General features: G+C 37.2%; 2 protein-coding genes across 3 annotated transcripts; both read left to right on the top strand.

Moving 5' to 3' along the window:
• On the top strand, positions 1 to 8,883 carry herpud1 (homocysteine-inducible, endoplasmic reticulum stress-inducible, ubiquitin-like domain member 1). Its single transcript, XM_008411743.3, has 8 exons — positions 1 to 420; positions 2,027 to 2,104; positions 3,232 to 3,297; positions 5,014 to 5,168; positions 5,633 to 5,743; positions 5,829 to 6,200; positions 6,963 to 7,080; positions 7,263 to 8,883. Exons 1-8 carry the CDS (start codon positions 268 to 270, stop codon positions 7,437 to 7,439), a joined length of 1,230 nt encoding a protein of 409 aa, XP_008409965.2. The 5' UTR covers positions 1 to 267; the 3' UTR covers positions 7,440 to 8,883.
• Positions 8,884 to 9,978: 1,095 nt separating this feature from the next.
• On the top strand, positions 9,979 to 19,008 carry cetp (cholesteryl ester transfer protein, plasma). 2 transcript variants are annotated; one of them, XM_008411744.2, is made up of 18 exons: positions 9,979 to 10,075; positions 10,289 to 10,563; positions 12,410 to 12,524; positions 12,611 to 12,742; positions 13,073 to 13,143; positions 13,468 to 13,555; positions 14,085 to 14,154; positions 14,236 to 14,296; positions 14,538 to 14,629; positions 14,760 to 14,859; positions 15,214 to 15,293; positions 16,203 to 16,253; positions 16,343 to 16,495; positions 17,020 to 17,087; positions 17,791 to 17,833; positions 18,219 to 18,294; positions 18,598 to 18,683; positions 18,775 to 19,008. In XM_008411744.2, the coding sequence occupies exons 2-18, from the start codon at positions 10,428 to 10,430 to the stop codon at positions 18,850 to 18,852; spliced, it is 1,500 nt and encodes a 499-aa protein (XP_008409966.1). In that variant the 5' UTR covers positions 9,979 to 10,075; positions 10,289 to 10,427; the 3' UTR covers positions 18,853 to 19,008. The 2 variants fall into 2 exon arrangements, with proteins under 2 accessions (XP_008409966.1, XP_081464098.1); XM_081607972.1 differs by having other exon boundaries at positions 10,033 to 10,121.
• Positions 19,009 to 23,574: the final 4,566 nt, after the last annotated feature.

Below are 23,574 nucleotides of genomic sequence, written 5' to 3'. Positions count from 1 at the left end.
TGAGCGAAAGTTGCGTTTAGCCAATCGGGAGCAGCCACAATGTGTTTGGAAACAATACTGTTCCTGTAAAGTGCCGTACGACGGACCGCATACAGACAGTTCTAGACGCTGCTCCGGTCGTAAAGTTTCTCAGCTCAAGAAAAGGTTTACTTTTGTTCCAGCCTTTCTACCAGTATATTTTATAAACAGACCGTCGCTGTTCCTGAGTAGCGTTATTGTAGCGAATACCTCCACCCAGTTACCGCGTCAACTGACTCAAAAGTGAAAATGGATTTAGAAGATTCTCAACAAAAGACGACCAGTCTTCTCGTTAAAACGCCTAACCAGGCTCAGGAGGACCAAATTATTGATGGCGTCGACATGAAGTGGACTGTAAAGGACCTTAAGGTTCATTTGTCGAGGGTTTACCCAAGCAAACCGGTATGTAATAAGAGGCTAGACATTAGCTCGAGGCTATGTTGTGGAATGTCATAACAGCCGCTCCGAGCTAACAGCTGTCAGCCATTTCCTCCGTATTATCTTCCTGCCTGGGTGTATCTGTTCTAAATGTCCGCTTGTTACGGGCTTTCAAAGGGGCCATAGAAATCTTCATGATGCTGTCTTTGTAACCCATAAATTCAGTTTTTTTACAATGTTTTCCTCAAGCTAAAAGGCACCAAGAGTACAGTTTGTGAAGCAAAGATTCAGCAGAGGTCATCTCAGGGCGCAGTAGTCAACAAGGTTCAATTTGAGTAGTTACTGATACAAAGAATACCCCAGAATAAAGTAGCTCGTTTTATCTGAACGAGCTACAAAATACATTTCAAACAATGACAACTTAATATTTGTCTGTGAAAATGAAGGTTTTAAGTTTTTTATAAGCTGAAGTTCTTGAATTAATGTCCCTCCATTTTCATTGAAACCTGTAAAATATTGCAACCCCAAAATGCATAAAAATGGCCACAAAGTGTTAAACTATCTTATATGAATGTTCTGTCTTTGGTAATCATATCAAATGTCTAATTACCCAAAATACTCAAAAAATCAGAATAGTTGTATTTATTCATGGAGAAGGACAGTTTTACAACAGGAATCAGGTGTATTAAATCTTAAAACAAAAAAAATTAGCTTTTTCATCATTCAAGGTAGATGTTTTAGTCAAAATATAGGGGCTTTGAGCAGGGCACTTGGTTGAATTTTTTTATTTAATTTTTTAAAGGGTGGTCTTCAGATAAATAAACATCCATTTTAAGGCCCCAACACTACCCCACCTATGTTGAATAAAATTGTAAAACTATATTCTGTGTATGTTTACCTTAATGTGGGAAAGTCTTGAGATGCCAAGAGCTAAAAAAGCATTTGTTTCTGAGATTAGATGGTGCAGGTAGTCAGTGAGAGGTGGTCAAACACAAAACTGGGGGGAAAAAAACGTCAAAGTTAAAAAGAAGCTGTAGTTTCACAGTAAAGTTAATTATTGATCAACTCTGGGAAGTTAGCCATGTGTTTTTAGCCAGCTCTGTAAATAATGAGTAACACGCCGCTTGTCAGTTGCAAATTTATGTAAATCTAAGAGTAAAATTGGCCAGGAAGCAGAAGAAATTTCATTTTTCAATCAAGCCATATCTGTTTTAGTTGTCAATATCTGAGGTAATCTTGATTAGGTCTGAATTGTCAATTGTCAGATGTTGTTTACCAGGGTACAGAATTTCTGAGGCAGGTGTTTGCAAGGAAAATGCAGAAATTGTAAGAAATGCTGTATTTCAATTTTTTTTTCCAAATGTTTTGCATAACTCACTTGAAATAACCTCAACTGTGTAGTATTTTAAAAATAACATTGCTGTCAAAAACTTCTACAAAAGTCAATTATTTAATGACAACATAGACATTTATTTGCAATTTGAAACCTAACATTTTAAGTTTTCTTTAGATGACTCTAGTAAATTATCCTTAGGGTATACAACTGGTTTAATGTGCGACTTTCTTTCTTCCAAATGATTTAATGCCTGAAATGTAAATATTTTTTTTGTTCTTTCTTTTTGTATTTTAGGCTATAAGTGACCAGAGACTGATCTTTGCTGGCAAGCTGCTGCCTGATCATTTGCACATCAAAGATCTTTTCAGACAGGTATGTTTTCATTGTGTTTATTGTTCATTACAATATGTTTATATTTATTAAAACTAACAAAAAATGTACAACTAAACTTTAAATCAGTAAAATTATTCTGGGTAATGCAGGGTACAGAATTTCTGGACATTTTTCTCATTGAACGTTGTTTGATATTTAACAGCCTGTTCAGGAGTTCCTCAGCCTGTAAACGAGTTCTTATTGTTTTTAAATTTAGTGTAGCCAAGTTAAAAAAATATAAGATAGAAGATATTTCATATCTTTTATCTTGCGAATGATTGTAATACAACACCGTTGTTTAGCAAACATCCTTATAAACACAATTTTTTTCACGTTTTCTTCAGTTGCCGTGGCACTACTTTTATGAACTAATCCACATATTTTTTTTAAATGTGTCATGAATGTTTATCACTGGGCTGTGTTGCGAACCAGATTACCCAGCATGTCCTTACATATGGAGTAAATCCACTAACCTGCATGAACTTTAAAGGTGCAACTCTTGCTTTGAGGAAAGAAACACCAGTTCTGTGTTAAGTAAGAACAGTAGAGCTGAGCCTGGACCTGCATGCAAATACTGCTAATAACAAGAAATACAACAGGGGATCATTCTGGGGATCTATCGTGGAATGTCATTTGATTAGCAAATATTGTGATAGTGCAAAAGTCTAAAGGTCTATGGCTTCTATTTTTGTTTCCTGAAGAATTATATAATCACGTGTATCTATATTTTAGCAAAGACTTGTTTTTTTTTTTTTTTTCAAAGCTGAGGGAGGCAGAAGAAGAACAGAGTTTAAATCGGGTGTTAGAATCCACTGAGTGCTAAACTAGGCTATTGTTGTTGTTTTTTTCTTTGCGTCTAATGAGTTTTTTTTTATGTTAGATTTTATGTGACTGCGAAATTGTTCTGGTTTTTGAAGGTTTAAGGTGACCCAGACATTTCCACTGTGAAATAACTATGGTCTTGCGTAAACGGAAAAGAAACACCAGCTGTGCTGTAGCCAAAGTGACAGAAAGACTAGCAGCACTTTGTGTTTATACCAGCTTGTTGTTATTTTTCTTTCCAAAGTGTCGTGTCTGTGAGGGTTTACATGGAGGGAAAAGTCACTTTTTTATCTTCAATTTTGCAGATGGACTCCATTCCCACTCTGCACCTGGTTTGTCCCATGAGGAATCCACCCCAAGCATCAACAAAGGTAAACATTAGTTTAAACAGTATTTAAATTTCTGATCTAGAACTGTAGTCTCTGCAGTTCTAGATTAGAATCTGTGCCAGGGAGGTATGCAGATGGATATTTGTGGGGTGGGAGCTCAATAACAAAGAGAGTTTCAGGGGGCTCAAAAAGTCTTAATGCTTCAAAAAGTGTTTCATATGTCTCTCAAGTCAAACTAAAATTGCCTGCTCCTTTGTCATGAAGGAGCACATTGGGAGTGTTTGGTTGTGGGAACTGACAATCTGATGGGACAACCACCCTGCTGCTTCTCTGATGCCTGACAGTGACATCTGCCACCCTCCACCTGAGCATTACGCTAAGACCGTGGAAGGGTTTACCAAGCTTGGCTTAAAAAAAAAGCTTTTTAGTAGCAGGGTAAAACCTTTCATCAGTAATGATTATGAATCTTACTGTAAATTGTATTAAAGTGTGCTTTTGGGTAACCTTGGGCTAAAAACCATGGAGTCACCTTCAACAGCTAAACTTATGGAGGTAGAGTTTTTCCTATTCATTCACTTCTGAAATCTATATCATAATGACCTTAAAATCTTACGCTTCATTCACTGAAACTCTGAGAAACCTTGGGAGAAAACGGTAAACAAGAGTTTTTCAAAAACATTTTTTTGTTTTATTAAATATGCGTCCAATGTTTTTGAGTACAGTTGTGGTTGCTTAAATTATGTAAACTATTGTTTTAAAATTTGCAGTGAGAGTTGCTAAAAGTGAATTGCCTTTTAAACTACAGAGCTCCTTCAGACAAGTGCTTGAGTAACTTAATGTCACTTTTACCGTTATGAAAGAGCGACCAAACACATATTTAAAGCAGAGATTGATTATTTGTGTCTGGTTTTGTTTTCCTAAGTGGTTTGAGTTTGTCATCTTGTCAGCAGTTTGTTTTGCACGACACATTGTTTTGCATATTTAACTTCCTTATGTGGAGCTGGAAATACTGTTCAGACAAATGGTACCTTCATGTTTTTACTTAATCTTCTTTTAGTGATATTCTAGGCTTTTAAGACTTGGTTTTAGAAATTATATAGTTATTAGACTGATATATGTTTAATAAGATTTTAATAAACAAGTTGTTTTCAAAATGACAAAAACGTAAAAAAGAACCCTCTTTGTAGCAGGTGGGCTCATTCAGCTCCTCCTTTCCTACCGACATGCTATGAGGCGGAACAGTTCCACTTCAGCTGTCATCATTAAAGATCTCACACCTAAATGTGGCTCGCTTTGGTTTCACTGCCTTCTTTACTTTGGTTAATACTCAGAACCTGCAGGTGTTGGTTCATCCTGTTACTTGATTAAACCAGGGCGCTGCAGCTAGCAGCTCTTTGGACCTTCCACTCTTCATACCTTTTACTCAAAATGATTAACTGTTTTTTTTAATTATTATTTAGATCTAACATTTAGAGTTTTTTCAATAGAATAATTGCATTGAATTTCCACAATGGAATGACACTAAAGTACCAGTAATATTTTTAGCTTTATCTTTTTAGTTATTAGGTTGGAAATTATATGCTTTTTTTGATATATTTTTTTACAGCATTTTCCACAAATGTAAACATCCTATAAAGGAAACTACATCTATTCTCTTTGCTAGACTGAAAGCAAAATGTCTCTTTGGATTGTAAAAGTTGCAGAGCCCTGGTGTACACCAACTCTCACATTTCTCATGCTTTGTGTTTTGTTCTGCAGACCAAGGAGGCAGAACAACCACATCCTTCCAGTTCAAGCCCACCTCCCAGCACACCAGAGCTCAGGCAGAGGAGGCAGACATCTTCGGCTCAGGCAACTTCTACTCAGATCCACACGCAGACGCCTGGAGCTCCAACATGGCCTGCTTCAGCACCGTAAGCTATGAAGAGAGCTTCCTTAATTTCACAGTGTTTTAAACAAGGTGCAAAGTGGGAGGGGATACTGCATAAAGCTGCTGAAGATTGTTTATAAAAGTCTAAGAATCTCAGATTAAAGAGAGGAAAACCACAAGATGCAGCTTGTAATTACCCCAAAACATACAATCATTTCTGTTTGCTACTCTCTTCAGAGTAACCTCTTGTCACAGACTGAAGTGAAATTTAAAGACATTGACAAGAAATCACTTGGGAGTTTCCATGAGAGCAACTAACACTTTCAGAATGAGTAGCTCTTTTATAAGTGCAGTTTTCAGATTCTGAGCATTAGTATTAACTTCCACCTGACCAATAAATAAATATGCATGTGGGTTTTAAGCCAAGCATTCCATATTTTATCGCTGCTGGTATTTTTTCCTGGACAAAAGATCACGTTTCTTATAAGATTTCTATTTTTCCTGCAGCGCTGCAGCGTCCCAGCTGACCCAGCCAACCTTTCCTGCCTTATCCCTGTACAGCCCTCAGCAGCTCCTGTGGCTCCAGCATGTCTATGCAAGACAATATTACATGCAGTAGTGAGTATCTGTTGATTATTAATCTTCTCCATTGTTCCTCGACTTTTGTCATTTCTGATCTCTAAATCTAATTTCCCACCAATAGCCACGCAGCCATGGCAGCGGCAGGTTCTGTTCCCCCGGCGCCGGTGGCAACCATCGCCCAATACCCACCTGTCCCTGCCCACCAAGTTCCTGTCCCAGCCGCTCTGGCCAATCAGAACCCCATTGACAACCTGCCAGTGAATCAGAACCCGGTGCAGGACGCTGCTTTCATCAACCCGGGGGAGGCCAATCAGAACATGCGAATGAACGCACAGGGCGGGCCCGTAATGGAGGACGAGGAGGACGTGGAGCGCGACTGGCTGGACTGGTTGTACTCCGCGGCAAGACTCGGCGTCCTGCTCATGATCGTTTACTTCAACTCCAACCTGAGCCGCTTTCTGATGGTGATGAGCACGCTGCTCGTCATGTATCTGTAAGCTTCTCTGCTACGCTTCGTTTTTATACTTTGAACCAGTTTGAGAATAAATCTTCTTGGTTGATGAACAGCATTAAGAAAAGTGGAAAAAAAACAAGTGATCCTTTTCCATAAATGATTAGTCATAGTTTGGTTTCCTTTGATTATATATTAGTGGCTGTGAATGTATGATTCAGCCATAATTCAGTTGGACAAACAAAAATCAATTTTAGCAAGTAACAGATGCAATTTGAAGTCCATGTGCCAAACACGTTCTCTATTCAGTAGAAAAAAACAAAAACAGAATGAAGCTTTGAAGTTTTTTTTTTTTTAAATTGTATGAGATATTAGTGGTGACTGACCAGCAGGGGGCGCACTGTGGCATTTCTGCTGCACATAAGTAGCTGCTGACTGAACGCAATCTGAGGCCCTTAAAGTTGTTCTAAAAACTTGTATCTCCTTTTTCTTCAAGCTCCTCAGGAGAAAATATTTTCTTTTTTTTTTTTGCACACACAAAAAGTTAAATATGCTAATGTTATGTAATGAATTTTCATTCAGAATCCTGCTTTTTTTAGTTAATTTTATAGGGTTTTTAAAAATATATTTGTATATATTTTCTTTATGGATTCTTGTTTTAAGTCAGACTTTTGGCTTTGCAGTGCACATCCTTGTTAATTGTACTGACTTTGATCTTCCGGCCCACAGTTATTTTTTAATACTGACAAAATTAAACATTTTGGCATTTACAGAAACTAATTTCTTATCTCTTTGCATATGCAGACACACTATGGGCTGGTTCCCCTTCAGAAGGCCAGCACCGGTCCAAGGACCCCACCTCCAGCCCCCTGAGGTCCAACACAACCAGCAGAATGAGGACAGGAACCCCGAGCATCACCATGTAAGAATTTCAGATTTTATTCACTTAAGTTTCCAGTTTCTTCAAATCGTTTAAACATGCCATTCGCTAATATTATACCAGAATGGTTTTGACCTCATCATAAGTGAACAAATGACCCGCAGATGGAGGTTTATTGGGAACTACTTTTCACTGAGAAACCTTTCTGTCCTTTGACTCTTCAGGCCGAAGAACCAGCTGATGGACCGATTGTGGAACACGCAGCTGAGGAATCTGAGGAGCCAATGACGGCAGTTTTAGTTCCTCCTCACAGGGTGTCCGTCATGTGGACAGCCTGGGTCTTCTTCAAAACTTTCTTCTCCTCCCTTATACCCGAGGCTGCTCAGGGTGTGGCGAACTGAGTTCGCAAGGGGGCAGCGTTTGGTTTATAACGGCAACCGGAGAGCATGCTGGGATCCTAGGAGCTGCTGAAGCAGCAAGAAGTGGCAAACCAAATACCAGCACAATGAGACTTGCCAAAAAAATATGGACGGTACCAAAGGACTGAAAGCTGGCAGTTTCTCAATGCTAGTTTCAGGTTTCTATCTCGGCACCATGTTTAATGCTTCATCAGAAGGTAACAGGCACAAGGTGGAACCTGAAGGTAAAGGAAGGAAAGTCTTTGCTTTTTGCGATTTCTCTTTTAGTATGAGGGATTATTTATTTCCAAAAGCATTCAAATTTCATTAGATCTAAAAGAGAAAAAAAAAAGAGTAGTATGTGACCAGAAAGTTTGTCACATACAGATACTCCTGAATCTGTTTTTAGATTCTCAGAAAGAACATGCGTTAGCACATTTTTAACAGAGGTGTTTTTCACTTTTACGCTTTTTGTCTCTACGAAGACAAATGAACTCATTGTACCATAAAAAAATCAGCTTGTTAGTCTGTGATTGCAGGTGAGTTGCAGGAGTGCCACGCTATAAACCTTAAGTTATAATTGGAATACAATTTATTTCAAGAAAACTGAAGAAGGAATTCATGTCCTGGATTAAACACAGAAAAAAGGTTTGATCCCAGATAATTTTTTTCCACCTCTTTCATTCCACTCTAAGGGTTTTAAGGTGGATTCTTTTTATTGAAACATTTTTTGTGACCAAATATGAATGTTTTTACCTAACTGATTTGAAAAGTAGTTTATAAAAGCATGTTTAAAAAAAACAGAAAAAGCTGCAAATATATTTTTTTGTGTACACAAACGCACTTTACATCCAACTTCTATCATATGCAACCTTCAAAATAGAGGTTATGACTCGCGACTTTTTAGGGGCTCGGAGCCTTTCACACAAATAGTTGAGATTACAGATCAAATTCAATATAAAGAAGCAAAATATATCGTGAAAAATTATATTAGGAGGACTTTAGGTCTCAGTTTTTTGTCTTTTTTTTTTCTGGTACCATTCCAGATTACATAATACAATACACTATTACTCTTCTTCCTGATATTTTATATAATAATTAACATTGAATGGGAAGTGATCAGATACAAATGACTTTAGTACTTCATACTTCATTCTTTTGCATGAATTTTGATCTGTAATGGTAAATAAACAGGTTTTATAATCTTGTCTCTGTAAAGCCTTGAAGTAACTTTTAAGTAAGCAGAATGAAAGGTAGTTGTGTAATCGTGTATATTTTCTGTACCTTAACTTAATGCTTGTCTCCTATGTGGGGAGGAAAGAAGACTGGCAACGGTCCCTGTATAGTCGACATTTCTATCTTTATTTTTGTTCCAACCTTAAAATGGCCCTTACAATGGAAATGTTTCCTATAAAAGATGCAATAAATGTTTGTATGTCAAATGATACTTTTTTGTTTTGTGTTTTTTGTGAAGAAACTGTTTCTGCCCCTTTTAAGAAACAAAAAAAGTCCCTTCCTTTTCCACTGAATAAGGAAGTCATAGGGAAAAGCCCTGATGTAATATTCCCCAGAACTTGTAGCTAAACATTTGATTGGTCAAATGTTTTCGACCGACTCTGTTCAGTTATTTGACGTTTAAATTCCACCACAGTTCACGTGTTTGCTAAAAGTTAAACTGTAATAGGTTGAGATCTCCAAGACGAGGTTGGGACAATTTATAGTTCAAAGAAAATATTTGTACATTTTTTTGCAGTTCAGACCCTGTAGGAACTTCAGAGGCGGTTCAACGAACTAAAATCCTCTCTATGAATCCGCAGTTGACTTGCTGTAATCAGAGAGGCTGAATGTTTGGTTCCAGCTGAGCTGATACCAGGTATTTTACATAAACCCTCAAACTTGACTTGAGGTAGTTCTGCAGTGAAGTCAGAACCTCCTGCTCACCAGAGAAATCTCCAACACCATTGTGCTGAGCCAGATAGCTTTTGTGAGTTTATTTTTCGTGGTGTGTGTACCCTGTTGTGCCCCCACAGACCCATGTCTCAACCCTTCACTGAAACAGTTGGGCCTGTAGCATCCTCAAGGATTTACACACGATGTAAAATTATAAAACAGGGTTTATTCTGGTGTTGACAACCCATGAGAAAATGACAACAAAAATACCATATGAGAACAAATTCTCGTACTTTATGTCTAACGCTTAACGATTGATCACAGAAAATAAGCATTTAAACTAACGGAGCTCGTGAGCTGACGTCCAGGAGGGGCTAAATAATCCTTAATGATCTTGAGGATTTATTCTGTTTATCTCCAATTTACATCTCTCACTCTCTGTGGATCATCAGTTGTGTCTTGCACATCGCATCTCACAGCTCGTATAAAACTTAAATATGAACAAAATTTAATACTGGGTAGTAAAAAAGTTGGAATGTATAATACTGTTACAAGGCCAAATTCACCTCATCCACAGAGGAGATTCGGGGGACAAAACGCAGTAGGACATGAACACTTGGACTCGGCTCCTATATCCAGTTACCCTGACAACCTTTGCATGTCAAAACCCTCTTTGTTCAAACAGAGCTCAGTACGGGGAAGTTGGTCACCTGGACAGAGCAGGAAAACTGGGAGTTTCTGACAAAAATGTAGGTTTTTCAAGTTTTTGGACGTTTTTAAAGATAATTTTTGTGGGTGTGTACAATAATATTTGCCTTGACTTCTTTTCTTTAATACCAGCTATTTTTCTTCTTGTGTCATCTTTAATTTGTGTAGTAGGTTTTTTCAGCTGTTGCCTCACTGACAAAGTTGCACTTTGACCTGTTTTGTCTGAGTCTGTGTTTGTCTCTTCACTCCTACAGTACAAAACTCAACTCCTCCGTTTCTGATTGGATGAACGAGGCAGTTTGTCCCTGGAAAGCTACGGTACGCTGAACCTGTAGCTGTAACAGGCTGCAGAGCAAATGCTACAGTAATTCGAGAGTCGGAGGATCTAGCAGAATGCCAGGCGACACTCTCCCACTGCTGCTGCTCCTCTCTCTGTTTGGAACGACCCACAGCTGCCTTCAGGATCCTTCTTCGGCCTACAAATACACTGGAGTTGTGTGCAGACTCACCTATCCTGCGGCTGCTGTGTGTGAGTAGTACTGACATCCTCCGATCCAATCTGATTATGCTAAATGCAACAAGTGAATGTAGTTGAACCAGAAAGGCTTTACAGTTCAATTTCTCCAGAGCAGAAACTGAGAAATGATGAAGTCCTCACCAGCGGCTTGTCTAATGGAGGGTCAAGGGTGACATTGATGTGTACACTGATTGGGTGTTTTTGCTCTACCGCCTCTTCTAAAGGCTGGTTCCCAGTTAAACCCAGTGACACCAGATCCCTGTCATCTTACATCAACCAAGCTCTACGATGCAGATGCTAAATTCACCCATCATTGCTTTGTTTTCCTTCCTTTGTTGGTCTTGATCAATATTTCTCCAGGACTGCTGAAGGTTTTCATTGTTTTACTGTGACCTTTGGCTTCTCTCTCACTTAGTATCTGACTATTTTCTGAGAATTGTTCGACTGTTTCTGTTAGGCTACATTAACTCTGACTTGTGCATTGTTCAGCAGAGAAGAAGGTCTCTAAAGTTGTGTGTTTTCAAAACACACAACAGACAACTTACTGAATAATTTAGGATATTTGTTCCCAGCATTTTTAAACTAATGCAAATTCTGTAAACTACCAAGGGAAGCATGTTTTGACAGGTAGAAGACTGTTTTTTTTAATTATCAGCAAGTACAAGTGTAGTTATATTGGCCAGAAAAGGAACTCCAAGCTCAAGATATGACCTATAATAAAACTTTATTAAGAGCAAAAACAGAACAAGACAAACCTCGAGTTGATGAAAACAAAGAAATGTAAACAAAGAATACAACTCGAGCATAAACACAAAATAGCAGGCGCTTCAATTCGTTCCAACACATAAAATAAAAAAATTATATATTCCAATGTTTAAAGTACTTGTCTTTCAAGTTTTTTTGTTATTGTTGCTCTCCAATATTAAGAAAATATAATGTTTTATATACTCAAGTAATTCAATGAAAATTGGCTTATGATTGGAGACCTTCATGAACATGGAATTAGGACAGAAATAGCAAGTTAATAACATTAAAGTAAGAATTTACTGACAATATCTGAATTACCAAACGAGATGTTCTTTCAATATAAGAAAAAATTGTGATTGACAATAAATTTTAAATCTATTAGCGTTTATGCGTCAATCTGCGCACGTGTCCTAAAATCTGCCATTTCAAAAGGTTTTCAAAACGTTCAAAATGTGAGAATGAAAGGTTTGAATATAGGCTCTGCAAAGATGTTTGAGCATACTACTGATGATGACTCATCAAGGAGGGCACAACTGAACCCAGTGGAAGTTGAGGTTGGCTTTCATTATTTATGTAAAAAAAATATATTACACATGGTGAAAGTCGGCTTTCCCTCTTCTTGTTTTCATTGATAAGCCCATGACTTCCTCTATGAGTTCAATCATCATTTTAAGACTTGAAGCTGGTTTGGGTTATGTAGCTGGAGAATGTTTCAAAGCACATCAGCCAGGTGTGGAAGTGGACCAGTCAAAGTCCAGATTTAGATTAAATAGAGGTGCTGTGATGTGCTCAAAAACTCTCCAAACTGGCAAAATGTTTTATTTTTTTTTTTACATCGGGGAAGGTCGGCCCCATTTAAATAATATTTATCCATACTGGAAAAATGAAATCATAGTTTCCAAACTGTTTTCCAAGATTATCTTTGTATTATATTAAAATGTGTTTGATGATTTGAAACTTTTGATACAAAAAAAGTAAAACTACAACATAAAAGGAGAAATTTGTTTTGTTTGGGGTTTTTTTTTACCACTCTGTTAAGTCTACTCCCTCTAGCTGAGCCTATGAGGTTTTTTCACAGTCTGGTCCTGTTTCTGTTTCTTTATGTCTTTAGTGAATGAGAAAACCACTAAAGTTATTGAGGCAGCTTTCCAACATGCCCGTTACCCAAGCATGCAAGGAGAGAAATCTGCTGGTTTCTTTGGCAAAGTCTCATATGGCCTAGAAAAGTAAGTGCTCACGCTCAGACCTCCACAAAAATGTACCAACAGCACAACAGGCTGCTGCAGGTTTTTTCTCTTTGTGACTCACCCAGTTTGGAGATTTACAACCTGTCGATCGGCCGGAGTGACTTTGAGCTGCGTCCAGGGGAAGGCATCGGTCTGGAGATAAACAACGTCTCCGCTGTGTTCAGTGGCACCATTCTGTACGGATACGGAAGCTGGCTGTGAGTCTGAAAGTGCAAGTTTGGTCAAAAAAGTCAACACAGTTTTATACACGTTTAATTATTTACCTTCAACTTTTTTGTTGCGTTTTGTCACAAATCACAGCGTACTTGATCCAATATTTATATGATAGATCAACTCAATGTAGGGAATATTGAGGGGTGGAAGAAAAGTGGTATATTGGTTTATGTCTTTTTTTTTTTATATAAAAATATGAATAATTCAAAATCTATTTTATACTGTTCTTCTGTTGTGTATCATACCAATGGAATATGTTTATGGTTAGAATGTTTCATTTATTCAATAATTTCTTTTTTTTCTTTTCTCATCAGAATGAATGTTGGACACAGACTTGACTTTGAGGTTGAAACTCAGATTGATCTTGGAATCAACCCAAAACTTTGTAAGTAAATCATGATTACTTTTATTTCCCGAAAAAATACATTTTTCATTTAACTAGTTTCACACAGTTGTTTCACTCTAGTAATTTTATTATTATCCACTAATTTTCAGATTCAAAAATGTTTTATTAAAGTTTAAATATGACTATTCTTTGCTATTGATTAACGTTAAAAAAAAAAATCTCTGTGCCCATTCTCAACCCCAACAAACTCATCATAATGTATTTTGGGGTTTAACTATAACACTTATTATCATAGATAGTTACATTCACTACCTCAATTTTTTCTAATAAATTCTTCTTTCTATTCCCAATCTTTTTGTTCAGACTGCGGTAATTCAAAGGTCGCTGCAGACACTTCTGATTGTTACCTGAATTTTCACAAGTTTCGCCTCTATCTGGAGGGAGACAAGGAGTAAGTGATGAAACTATACTAGATTAAAAAAAAGTATACACACATATATGTTAAAATCCATGTTTCTGTGATGTAAAAAAAAAAGTCACATCAAAGTTGACTGTAAAACTTCAATTTTCAATTAGACATGTCATGTTGAATCCAACTGAAACCAAATACATTTGTTGAGGGGAAAACTTTAAAAATGATCTTAAAAAATGGTAATGACTACAATGCAGTACTGATTACTGTACTCTTTTCAATATTTTTGGGGCACTAGAAGTCTTTATAGAATGGCATTTTTACAGGAAAGAGAAGGGGAAGACATGCTGCAAAGTTTTGTAGAGATGTAAACAAAAACAATGGTATCAATCAGGATAAGGGTGTTACAAAAATACACAGTTTTGTATGTACCATTTCACAGTAACGGTAATGATCGGTACTGAAAACATGAAAACAGTGAAATTACTGAAGCAAGACATTTTTCCACAACTGAAAACTTTGGCGATATGTTCACTGGTGTTGATGTGTCTCACTGTTTGTTGGTCAGGCCCAACTGGCTGAAGAAGCTCTTCACTGACTTCATCACCTTCACAGTTAAGCTGGTCGTCAAAGGACAGGTGAGCGTGGAGACCGCAGGTTTTGGTGTCTTCATATCAGCTTCCAGTCAAACGTAATGACAAGTGTGTCGTCAAATGCAGATCTGCAAAGAAATCAACAAGCTGGCAGACATCCTGGCTGAATTTATACAAGACACAGCAGGTGAGAGTTATGTTGTCTGTGAAATCAAGGTTAATGTTGTCTCAGTGCCTACTTGACCAAACTGAAGAACTAATTTATCCTAATTGTGGCCCAGTTAGCAGATTTTTATCCCTGTCCGATAGAACAGTGCGGGATTACGGGGAAAATCCTTTTCATCTTAGTTGTAGGCTCTTAAATCTTCATGTTTAACGTCCTAAGATTGTCGTAACATCCGAACGTTTGGCTTTTTTTGTGTCTGCAGCTGACTTCCTCAGTGATGGCGGCATCAGTGTTGACATTGGTGTAACTACGACTCCTCTCATCACAGCGAACTACATAGAGTCCTACCACAAGGTTAGAAAGATCGTTTGAAATCATCTGAGTATTTTAGTTGTGTGTAGTAAATATAGCATCCCTTATCTTGTCAGAACTATGTAGTGTCATAAGCCTTTCCTTGAGGCATTTTGATGTTTATCTCCTTCAGGGTCTGACAACCTACTTGAACTTGACTTCTGTGATCAACGCCTCAGTTTTTCTCCCAGATCACCTGACTGAAAACAGGATGCTTTACTTCTGGTTCTCAGGTGGGCTGAGTGAAACTCCACAGACTCAGGAATGACGTCTTGAAGTATTTACTGACATCAATTTTCTTCGAAACTGCAACAGGATAACAAAAAAATACATATAAGTATTGTTGCTGTAACGTCAGAATCACTACATACACCGTTTTATACATAGACTTCTGGTCCGAGTTCAGCTTAGCAACAGGTCGAATATTTATATTAATTAATTACTACAGATTTTTATTACAGATTTGACCCTGTAAATCCAGCTTGAAGTAAATTATTGAAGCACACTTGAAGGAAAGTTGCTATTACTTTCCATAAAGTAGTCGCGACCTTGCTGTTGGTATTGTTTGTTTACCTTCTTAACAACAGATGAAGTTTTCAAACCACTGATTGCTGCTGCTCATCAAGATGGCCGCTTCCAACTTAACATCTCATCAGAAGAGCTTAAGGTGAGTCGTTTTCTGCCAAAAGTGGTGGAAATTAAGTATCTTGGCTACTTGTTCTCTAACAAGTCCCATTTCGTAGATAAGTCGATCTGTTGGGTCTTAATCTGCAGCGATGTGAGCACAAAGCTGGTCTTCTTTGTTTCTAAAAAAGTTCCCGGTGGTAGTCTGTCAGAATAAAAGGATTATGTACACAGTGTTTGTAAAAACCTAGTGGCATCTGTATGTGTGAACATCTGGCACTTGGGATGTTCTGTTTTTGGACTAAATAATCTGCAACCTGCAGCTCCAAAGCCACTTTTGGCTCTTTATAATTATAGCCAACAATGAGAAAAACCTAAGAGTTTTTTTTATTTATTTGTAAAGATAAAAGAAAGGCTAGTTCAAGTATTTATTTGTGTTTGTTCATGCTATGTTCAAATTAAATCTCCAAAACAAAATGCCACCAATCATAAATGTAACATTTTGTCAGTCCACTTTATTTACTTTATCAGAAGCAAGTTGCTCCAAAGTGCTTCACAGTAACATTAATAAAATAACACAGAGGAGTAGATAAAACACACAAAAAAAGACATAAGAAAAGACATGATAAACGGTTTAGATAGATTACTAATAAATAAAAATATGTCAAAAATAAGAACGAAACTAAATATCAGGCCTTATTTAATTCAAATTAAAGCTTATATATATATATATATATATTTTTTTTTTTTTTACAAATAACTGAAATATGTACATAAAGTTAATTATTCAGTAGATGTTCATAAAACTTGAAAAGCTTGCAGATGTCACGCAATAAGTATGAGGCCCAAAGTTTCTGTTTGGACGTCAACGACTCGTCGAGCCCCGACATAAACAATCACATCAAACAGAGTCACAACTAAAACTGCTCCATTTTTTTTGTGTTTGTTTCAGACACTTTTTGAGACAAATCTCTCCAGCATCAAGCCTGAATATGTTGAAAAGGTAATATTAAAAAAACCAAACATTTCCCTTTTTCCGTTTTGTTTATTTATTTCCAAATATGAGATGTTGCTTTATGTCTGGCTGCTCAGTGCTTGTTGGGATCAGCCTCCCCTGAGCTGCGAGCGTGGAGCTCCTCCATTCCCACTCTGAACACATCCACCGTGGGAACGTCAGTCTGGGCCCAGGCCACCGGAGAGCTCTACTGTGGGAGTCGAAGCAAACCAGTGCTGTCCTTTCAAACGGTGCATCGAGGCATTTTTCACAGAGTTTTGAAATGTTAACATTCAAAACATTTCAAAACTCACTTACCACAATATGCTTTACATATTGTGGTAAGTGAAGATTTGAAACTGTTCAGCTCTTGTGCTCCTTTATCAGCACAGACAGATAGAAAGGGTTTAGAAAGCAGTTTGTGTAAAAGTGTAAGCGACGTGAACGAAGCTCTTCAGTTCAAATTTTGCACATTTTCAGGAAGGAAAGAAACGATAAATAGCAACACAGATTTAGTTCTGCAAAAAAAAAGGGAGCGCACCTTCTTTTAGCTGTAAGTTTGTGTTTTCAGTCTTTAAAGTTTCTAACAGCATTTAAATATAGCCAATAAATGTCATTGTTTTAAAACAAAAATGTAGCCAAAGTAGAGAGGCTGTGTGCAGAAAAACAATGTACACTCTTGCTCTGTGGGATTCATTAAGGAAATAGCATCTAGCTAGTTTCAGTCACTATTACATCTTTTGTAACTAATATGTGTTTGTTCCTGTATTTACAGAACATCACCGTAGACGTCACAGCTTCCTATGCAGATAAGAAACTCTTTCTCCATGGCAAACCACGACAGTAAGAGACTTTCTATAAGTAGAAAGAAAAAACATACTAAGAAGTAACTTTGCTGCAACTTCCCCTGCCTTAATGAAGGTACAGCCTGAGCTTTTTTAGCATTTGGTTTAAATTAAATGCAGCTTGCAACAGTTGATGGAGACGATTGTAGCAAGAACAAAGCGTTAAGTATTTGTTATTAGTACTTAGAACTGGAAGACTTCAGACTAAAGTTCAAGGCCAGACACTTACATTTATGAAGATATTATTATTATTATTATTATTATTATTATTATTATTATTATTATTATTATTATTATTATTATTATTATTATTTGCATAAGTAGGCTTAACTATACATTTTTAGGATGACAAGACAAAATACGTTCTTCTAGTGTCAGAACAGACACTCCAGTTTTTGTCTTATAGCCGCAGATATAAATGTTTCATTGTTGCTATTATCTATCTGATGGAGATTAATACCACTCTGAGTAATTTTTAAGTGGTATTTCAAAAAACATTTACCATACAAGACAAATTGTTCTCCGTGCCATGTTTTATTTAAGGAATAAGTAATCTTAGTCATTTGTCAAGATACTCTTCATTTGGGGTTTAAAAAGATAATTGTAAATCTACAGTTGAACAAAAAACGCATACTAATAAAATTTTAGTCAGTGTGTGTACAGATTCTGTCGCTTGTTTGTGATGGAAATGATAATTACAGGATCTCTGTCATCCGAGCTGAGCTGCCCCAGCAGACTACACTGGTGAGTATTTTATTTTAGCATTTGTTTTAAACTAAACATTTATTTTTATTGCAGAATACTTTAGCAGATGAGCCTCATCCCACACGTGAGAAAAAAAACAAAACAACAGAAAAGCACTGGTGATAATAATAATGGAAAGTGTGGGAAAACTGATAAAATTATATCACACAATGGGCAATCGAAACGTTTCAAAACCGTAAAATCAATTTGCAAACCATGAGCTTTCCACATGCTATTGTTTTTTTGTTTTTTTTCCTGCATTCATCTCTCAGTTTTTATTCAGTCTTACCTTGCTAAAGTTGAATTGGTTTTCACAGACATGAAAGCAGAGAACGCTTAAATGTTTTATCGGGATTTCTTCACTGACTCATCGTTCTGTTTCCAGATAAACGACGACGACGCTCAAGTTGAGTTTATAAGGGAAGCTGTGGAGAAAATAGGCGTTCCTAAAGTCCTGTCTGGTACGAAATGGGCCCACTAAATAAAATAAACACAATCTTCCAAATGCCAACCTTACTCCTAATCAATTAGGCAGCTTTTTGATTAACATGAACTTTTTCAGAATTTATTTATTTATTTTTTTACTTATGAACACTTATGACTTTAAATAAATCATTCTTAACATTTTACACTTTACTTTAATAATCTAATCCCTAATGGCGAAAAAGTTTCCGCCCCATATATGTAATTATTTATCCATATGGTGGCTCCATAAAATCCTTGCTACATCCGTAACAGGAGCTGAGAAATGTGTTGTTTTCCAGTTTTGGAGGTGGAGATAACCAGGTTGATGGACAAACAGGGGGCAAACTTGTTTGATATCATTGACCCTGAGGTGCTTCATCAGGAAGTAAGATATGTGTTTTACTCTTTTTTTTTCTTTTTTTTTTGTTGTCTGTATTCAATATCTGCACAGTGACCTTTCCTCTCTCGTCCTGTAGGGATATATTGTGACTCGGATGGATTTCGGTTTCCCTCATCATCTTCTTGTGGACTTCCTCAAGAGGACGCTGCAGTAACTGTGCTGCTTGAAGAGCCAGTCTTCTCTCAAAAATCAGTTTTAAGCAGCTCTGTTTACCTTCAATTTAGAAAGAAAATAAAAAAATAAATAAATAAAAAATGCATTTCCTTTTGTTTTGTTTTTTGTTATTGTAGAAATAAACAAAGCATACATATGAAGTTGTTGATGTTACTGACCTCATCTGGAAAACTTTCCCCACATCCAGAAAAGACCCACTGAACATTTCCTTAGTTTTGTGTTTGTGTTTACTTTTTTGTTTTGTATATGTTATTAAAAAAAATACCCAGACAGTTGCTTTTGTTTTTGTGTTTCTTTCTTCTGTAAACATACTATCGAGTTCTGCACAAATCTAAATTCTGGGTGATTAGAAGAAAACATTTCTTTCTTCTGTTCAGGAATGCCCAAGATAGAACGTGAATTGAATGTAAGGCACATAATTTCACCCATTATTAACTCCTTTACTTTTAAAATATATTATAAAAATGATTTATTTTCAGTTATACTTATTTAATATTTATTTCCTACCTCTGCTCCTCCCTTGCTTTTTTTTTGTGGGGGGGGGGGGGGGCGGGGAGGGTGGAGGGAGTTGCTATAATGCTCAGCTGCCACCAGGTGGCGGCAGCTGAGCATTATAGCTGCCATTTTCGCCTTTAGCTACACAAAACACGTTTGCATTTTCACAAGGGTTTTTCGGGAATATTTATTTTAAACTTGAACTTATTAGCCACAGTGCGTTGTACTTTCTATGACACTTTTGTTTCCTAACTTGGGAGAGCGTAAATGTCTGTTTAAAATTGTTTGTTTTCCCATTTGCTGTTAAAAATAAATACGATCTTTCATCAGGCTAATTGAGCCAGTAGATGATAAAACCACATAACGTCTGTATTATTACTGATGTGGGATTTTTACAACATCATTTGTTCCTAAGAAAGCTAACAGTGGACACATGGAAAGGGTTTCTTGTGTGGCATATTCCAGAATGTTTTGCCAAATATTTCTGCTTTATGTTGGGGGGAAAAATATACAGATTAAGGGCTTCATATAGGCTTTTTTCTCTGTTGATGCTGACGTTGATGGATTTATTTGATTTAAATTTTATATGAAGAAAATGGGGTGGGGGTGGGATAAAGAAGTTGCAATATTTGCAAAACTGTTCTCCGCCCAAGCTGAATCACTTCCACTTTAAATATCCATGGTAATTCTATTTATTCATTTATTTTTACCAGCACACAGCAGTCTACTCTCCTCTGTGACTGTCTGGATGCGGATGGTGTGACCGTTTCATCCGATTGGCTGTCACTGCAGAATCGGATGTAAACAAGCAAGTCGCCCGGGCTAAATCTCCCAGCTGGCCGTGCCAGCCGTTTAGTCTCACAATACTCTTTGTGTTTAGCATTCCTCTCCACTGCATTCTTGCCGTGCTGTCGGCCTCCATGTCGGCAGTGGGAACCAAGGTCTCTGCGTGACACCGAAACACATCCTCCCCGCTGCCGAAACAAATGCTACAAGTTGTCACAAACGGAGAGAAAACCTCTAACATGAATCACAAAAACATGCTTGTTTTTATTATTATTATTTTTATTCTTATTATTATTGGAAACTAATCATTGCTTTAAGGTAAGCAACTGCTTGACATGCAATGACCAGTACCCACTTGGTACTGGTCATTGACCCCGGTCCCTTCCCCCAGTCTGCACTTGTCGCATTCCTTTCCAAGCACAACCATAAACACTCATGCGGTCCCACCACCATCTCTGGCCTCATCTTATCACCTTTTCTTCCTGTTTTGCTTTCTCACCTTCAACTCTCTGGGCTTCTGATAGCAGGACCTTTGTGAAAACCTTGAAAACTAGGTAAACATGGAGCTGCGGTGTTTCTGTAGAAGAAAAAGGTTAATTAAATTTTCTGTTTACCTAGAGGTAAGTTTCCATGACCCTCCGCCATCCCAGGTGGCGAAAAGAAAAGTATTTCAACATTAGTTGATTATTAAAACTGGTGATGAAAAATATGTTTCTTTTTTCTTTAAGTACTGCAAAAAAGTGGCATGAAATATGTTAATAAATACACAGTTACCTTAATTTTTCTTTTTCAGTATTCCTGAGATTTTTGCATACCTGCTTATATTTATGAGGTGACTGTGTTTCAAGGATTTTTTTTTTTTACATAACTTTAAAAAGCCTCAGTGTCTTTTTAAAGTTAGTGTCTAATCCTGTTGAAAACTGATTACTATTACGTAAAAAAAAGACTGTTACAAGTGAAAATCGTGGCGGAGAGAGGCTCACCCATGTGGTCTGATCCGACAGCTGAGCTGCTGAAGCTCAAATTACTAAGAAGGTTAAAGCTGATGCTATAAGAAAAGTGTCAGGATACACAGTGCATCGCAGTTTGCTGCATATGGTCAAACTTTAGAAATAATCTTGTCCTCCAATCTCTGTCCAATCGAACAAATTGAAACATTTTGGTTACAGGAACCTTGAGGTTTCTAGTGGAATCCATGTTTGGGCAAATGAGAATTGTTTTTGAATCAAATATGGTACTAAAGCATTATCAGGAAACTGGTTATTATAATTGATATGTGGTGAAATAGGGCTTCCTTCATTCCAAAAGAGTTAGAGAAAGGTGGCAGGCCTTATTTTTAAATTTTCAATGGAGATAAAGATACATTTTAGTACTGTATGGACAGTATCTGATGCTTATTTATTGCGGAGGTGACATAAACTCAACTGCTGAGGAGGTTGATACTACAGAATGCAGCCTTCTTTGAGATCAATGCTCAGTAGTAGAACAGTTTACTGAGACCAAACTTAGAGGAAACAGCCTCTGTACATTAACATTCAGCCTAGAGTTCAGAAAAGAGTCCAGGATGGACTCTTTTCAGCTGCATGTACACCCAAAACATTGACGCATGTGTGATACGTTGCTGACATAAAGGGGAAAGTAAGTTATAAAGGAAGTGGAGGAGACTTTTGCTACTCAATGGCCAGCCGGTTACTATGGAGACCCCAGACACAAGCTGGTGGAGACATTTTGTAGACTTAGCAGTCGCTCTAATTGCTCTGGTTATTTTCCACAAATGTCAGCTTCCATAAAGGTGATGCAAGAAAATCAACTTTGTGTAAATTTGCAGGGACAAAAGTTTAACAGAGCATTGAATCGCAGTCGGTGCTATAAAATACAGTCAAGACAAGCTTATCTAAAATATTCAGGCATTAAAGATATCTGCACTTACATAAAATTTATTGGTTGAAGTGCACTTGTAAAATTGTCTTTGGTTTCTGTACTCCCTGTTCTCTACGTGTGACTTGGACGCACTTAAAAAAAAAAAACCTGTCAAGCTGGAAGAACGTTATGCTTCTTGAGCCAGCCTCAAAAATCTCCACTCACACTGAAAAGATGCTGACCTTCCAGCAACGTGAATAATAAGTTCTGACAAGGTTGTACTTTCAAAACTTTAAAGCTTTTAGGCTTAATTAAGAGGCTATGAGCCAGTAGGCATATTAAATTCATCTGTTTTTTTTAACAGGGCAAAGTCCAAAGGTCAGCTCCGATAAAAGGCAGCTGGAGCTGCATTGGCACGCTGCAATACAAATCAGACATGGAAGTGTAATCGCTTTATTTCACATGCAGCACATTAGCATTTGCTGATTAGCGGCCGTCCCATCAAACTGCACCACTTCTGCAGACCTGTTGCTACTGGCAACGACAGGACGTTGGCAAAGGTAATATTGCCAGTCTTTTATAAATAATGGATTTGGCTGCAGCTTAGCTTCAGCAGGCCAAGTGTGACTCACCACAGCCATTCAGCCGTCTCGCTCATCCCTGTGTCCATTAACTCAATGAGGTTCTATATAAGCAGATCCTGAATGCTGACACCGTCTGCTGCGAGATCACTGGAGAAAACTCTGGAAAGTCCAAAAATCGTACATCATCATCATCATCAGAAGTCTTCAATCAGTTCACCCTCTCATTTATTCAACAAAGCCATTTAATAGAGCTTTGCTGCTACACTATGACCAGTTTAGATGAAAGGCCGCCTTCATTTTATTGTTTTTTTTGTCTCTGTAGGCTGAAGGCAAATCATTTGTGTTTTAATATAAAAATGCTATAAAGTGTCTTTCTTTTCTGAAGTGTGTTGTAAATAAAAGAATAAATTAAGCTAGTTTGAGTTAGAATTAGACTCGGTGTTTTTTCCAGAGAAGTTTAATGCCGTTTTAGATTTTATTACACAGTATTTCCAAGCTAAAAATGTGAATTCAGAACAAAAATATGTGCATTGCCTGTAACCAAAACCTGACTCATTTTAAAGCTTGAATTGTCTTATTTTGAATGCTGAATGGTGTTGCGAATTAACATCTACAAATTTTTGTTTATTAGTTCAAATTAGATCTATTTTAAAGTGGTCAGGGGAATTATCCTAAATTCAAGCCATATAGTTAACTTATTACACAATCCATGTATTATTAAAGCTTTTTTTCCTTTGTTTTATCCCTTTAAGGATTACTACTTGATGTACTTTAATATCAGCACATTCACATTCTCCATGTTGGCAGTGTACCACAGTTACACTAGTATGGCTCAACAGGTGTTGTCTTGATCCAGTGAGATGATAAAATTTTACTTGGATCTTGCTGTGTTGGAACACAGATAAATATGTGAGATTTGAACTATACCCCAAATAAAAACAAGTCACTGTGTGTAACTTCAGGCTAAATATTGTGGT

Source organism: Poecilia reticulata, chromosome 6 (assembly GCF_904066995.2).
Source record: "Poecilia reticulata chromosome 6, P_reticulata-male-v2, whole genome shotgun sequence".
In the NCBI taxonomy this organism is placed as follows: domain Eukaryota; kingdom Metazoa; phylum Chordata; class Actinopteri; order Cyprinodontiformes; family Poeciliidae; genus Poecilia; species Poecilia reticulata.
This window is presented reverse-complemented; position numbering and strand designations above follow the sequence as displayed.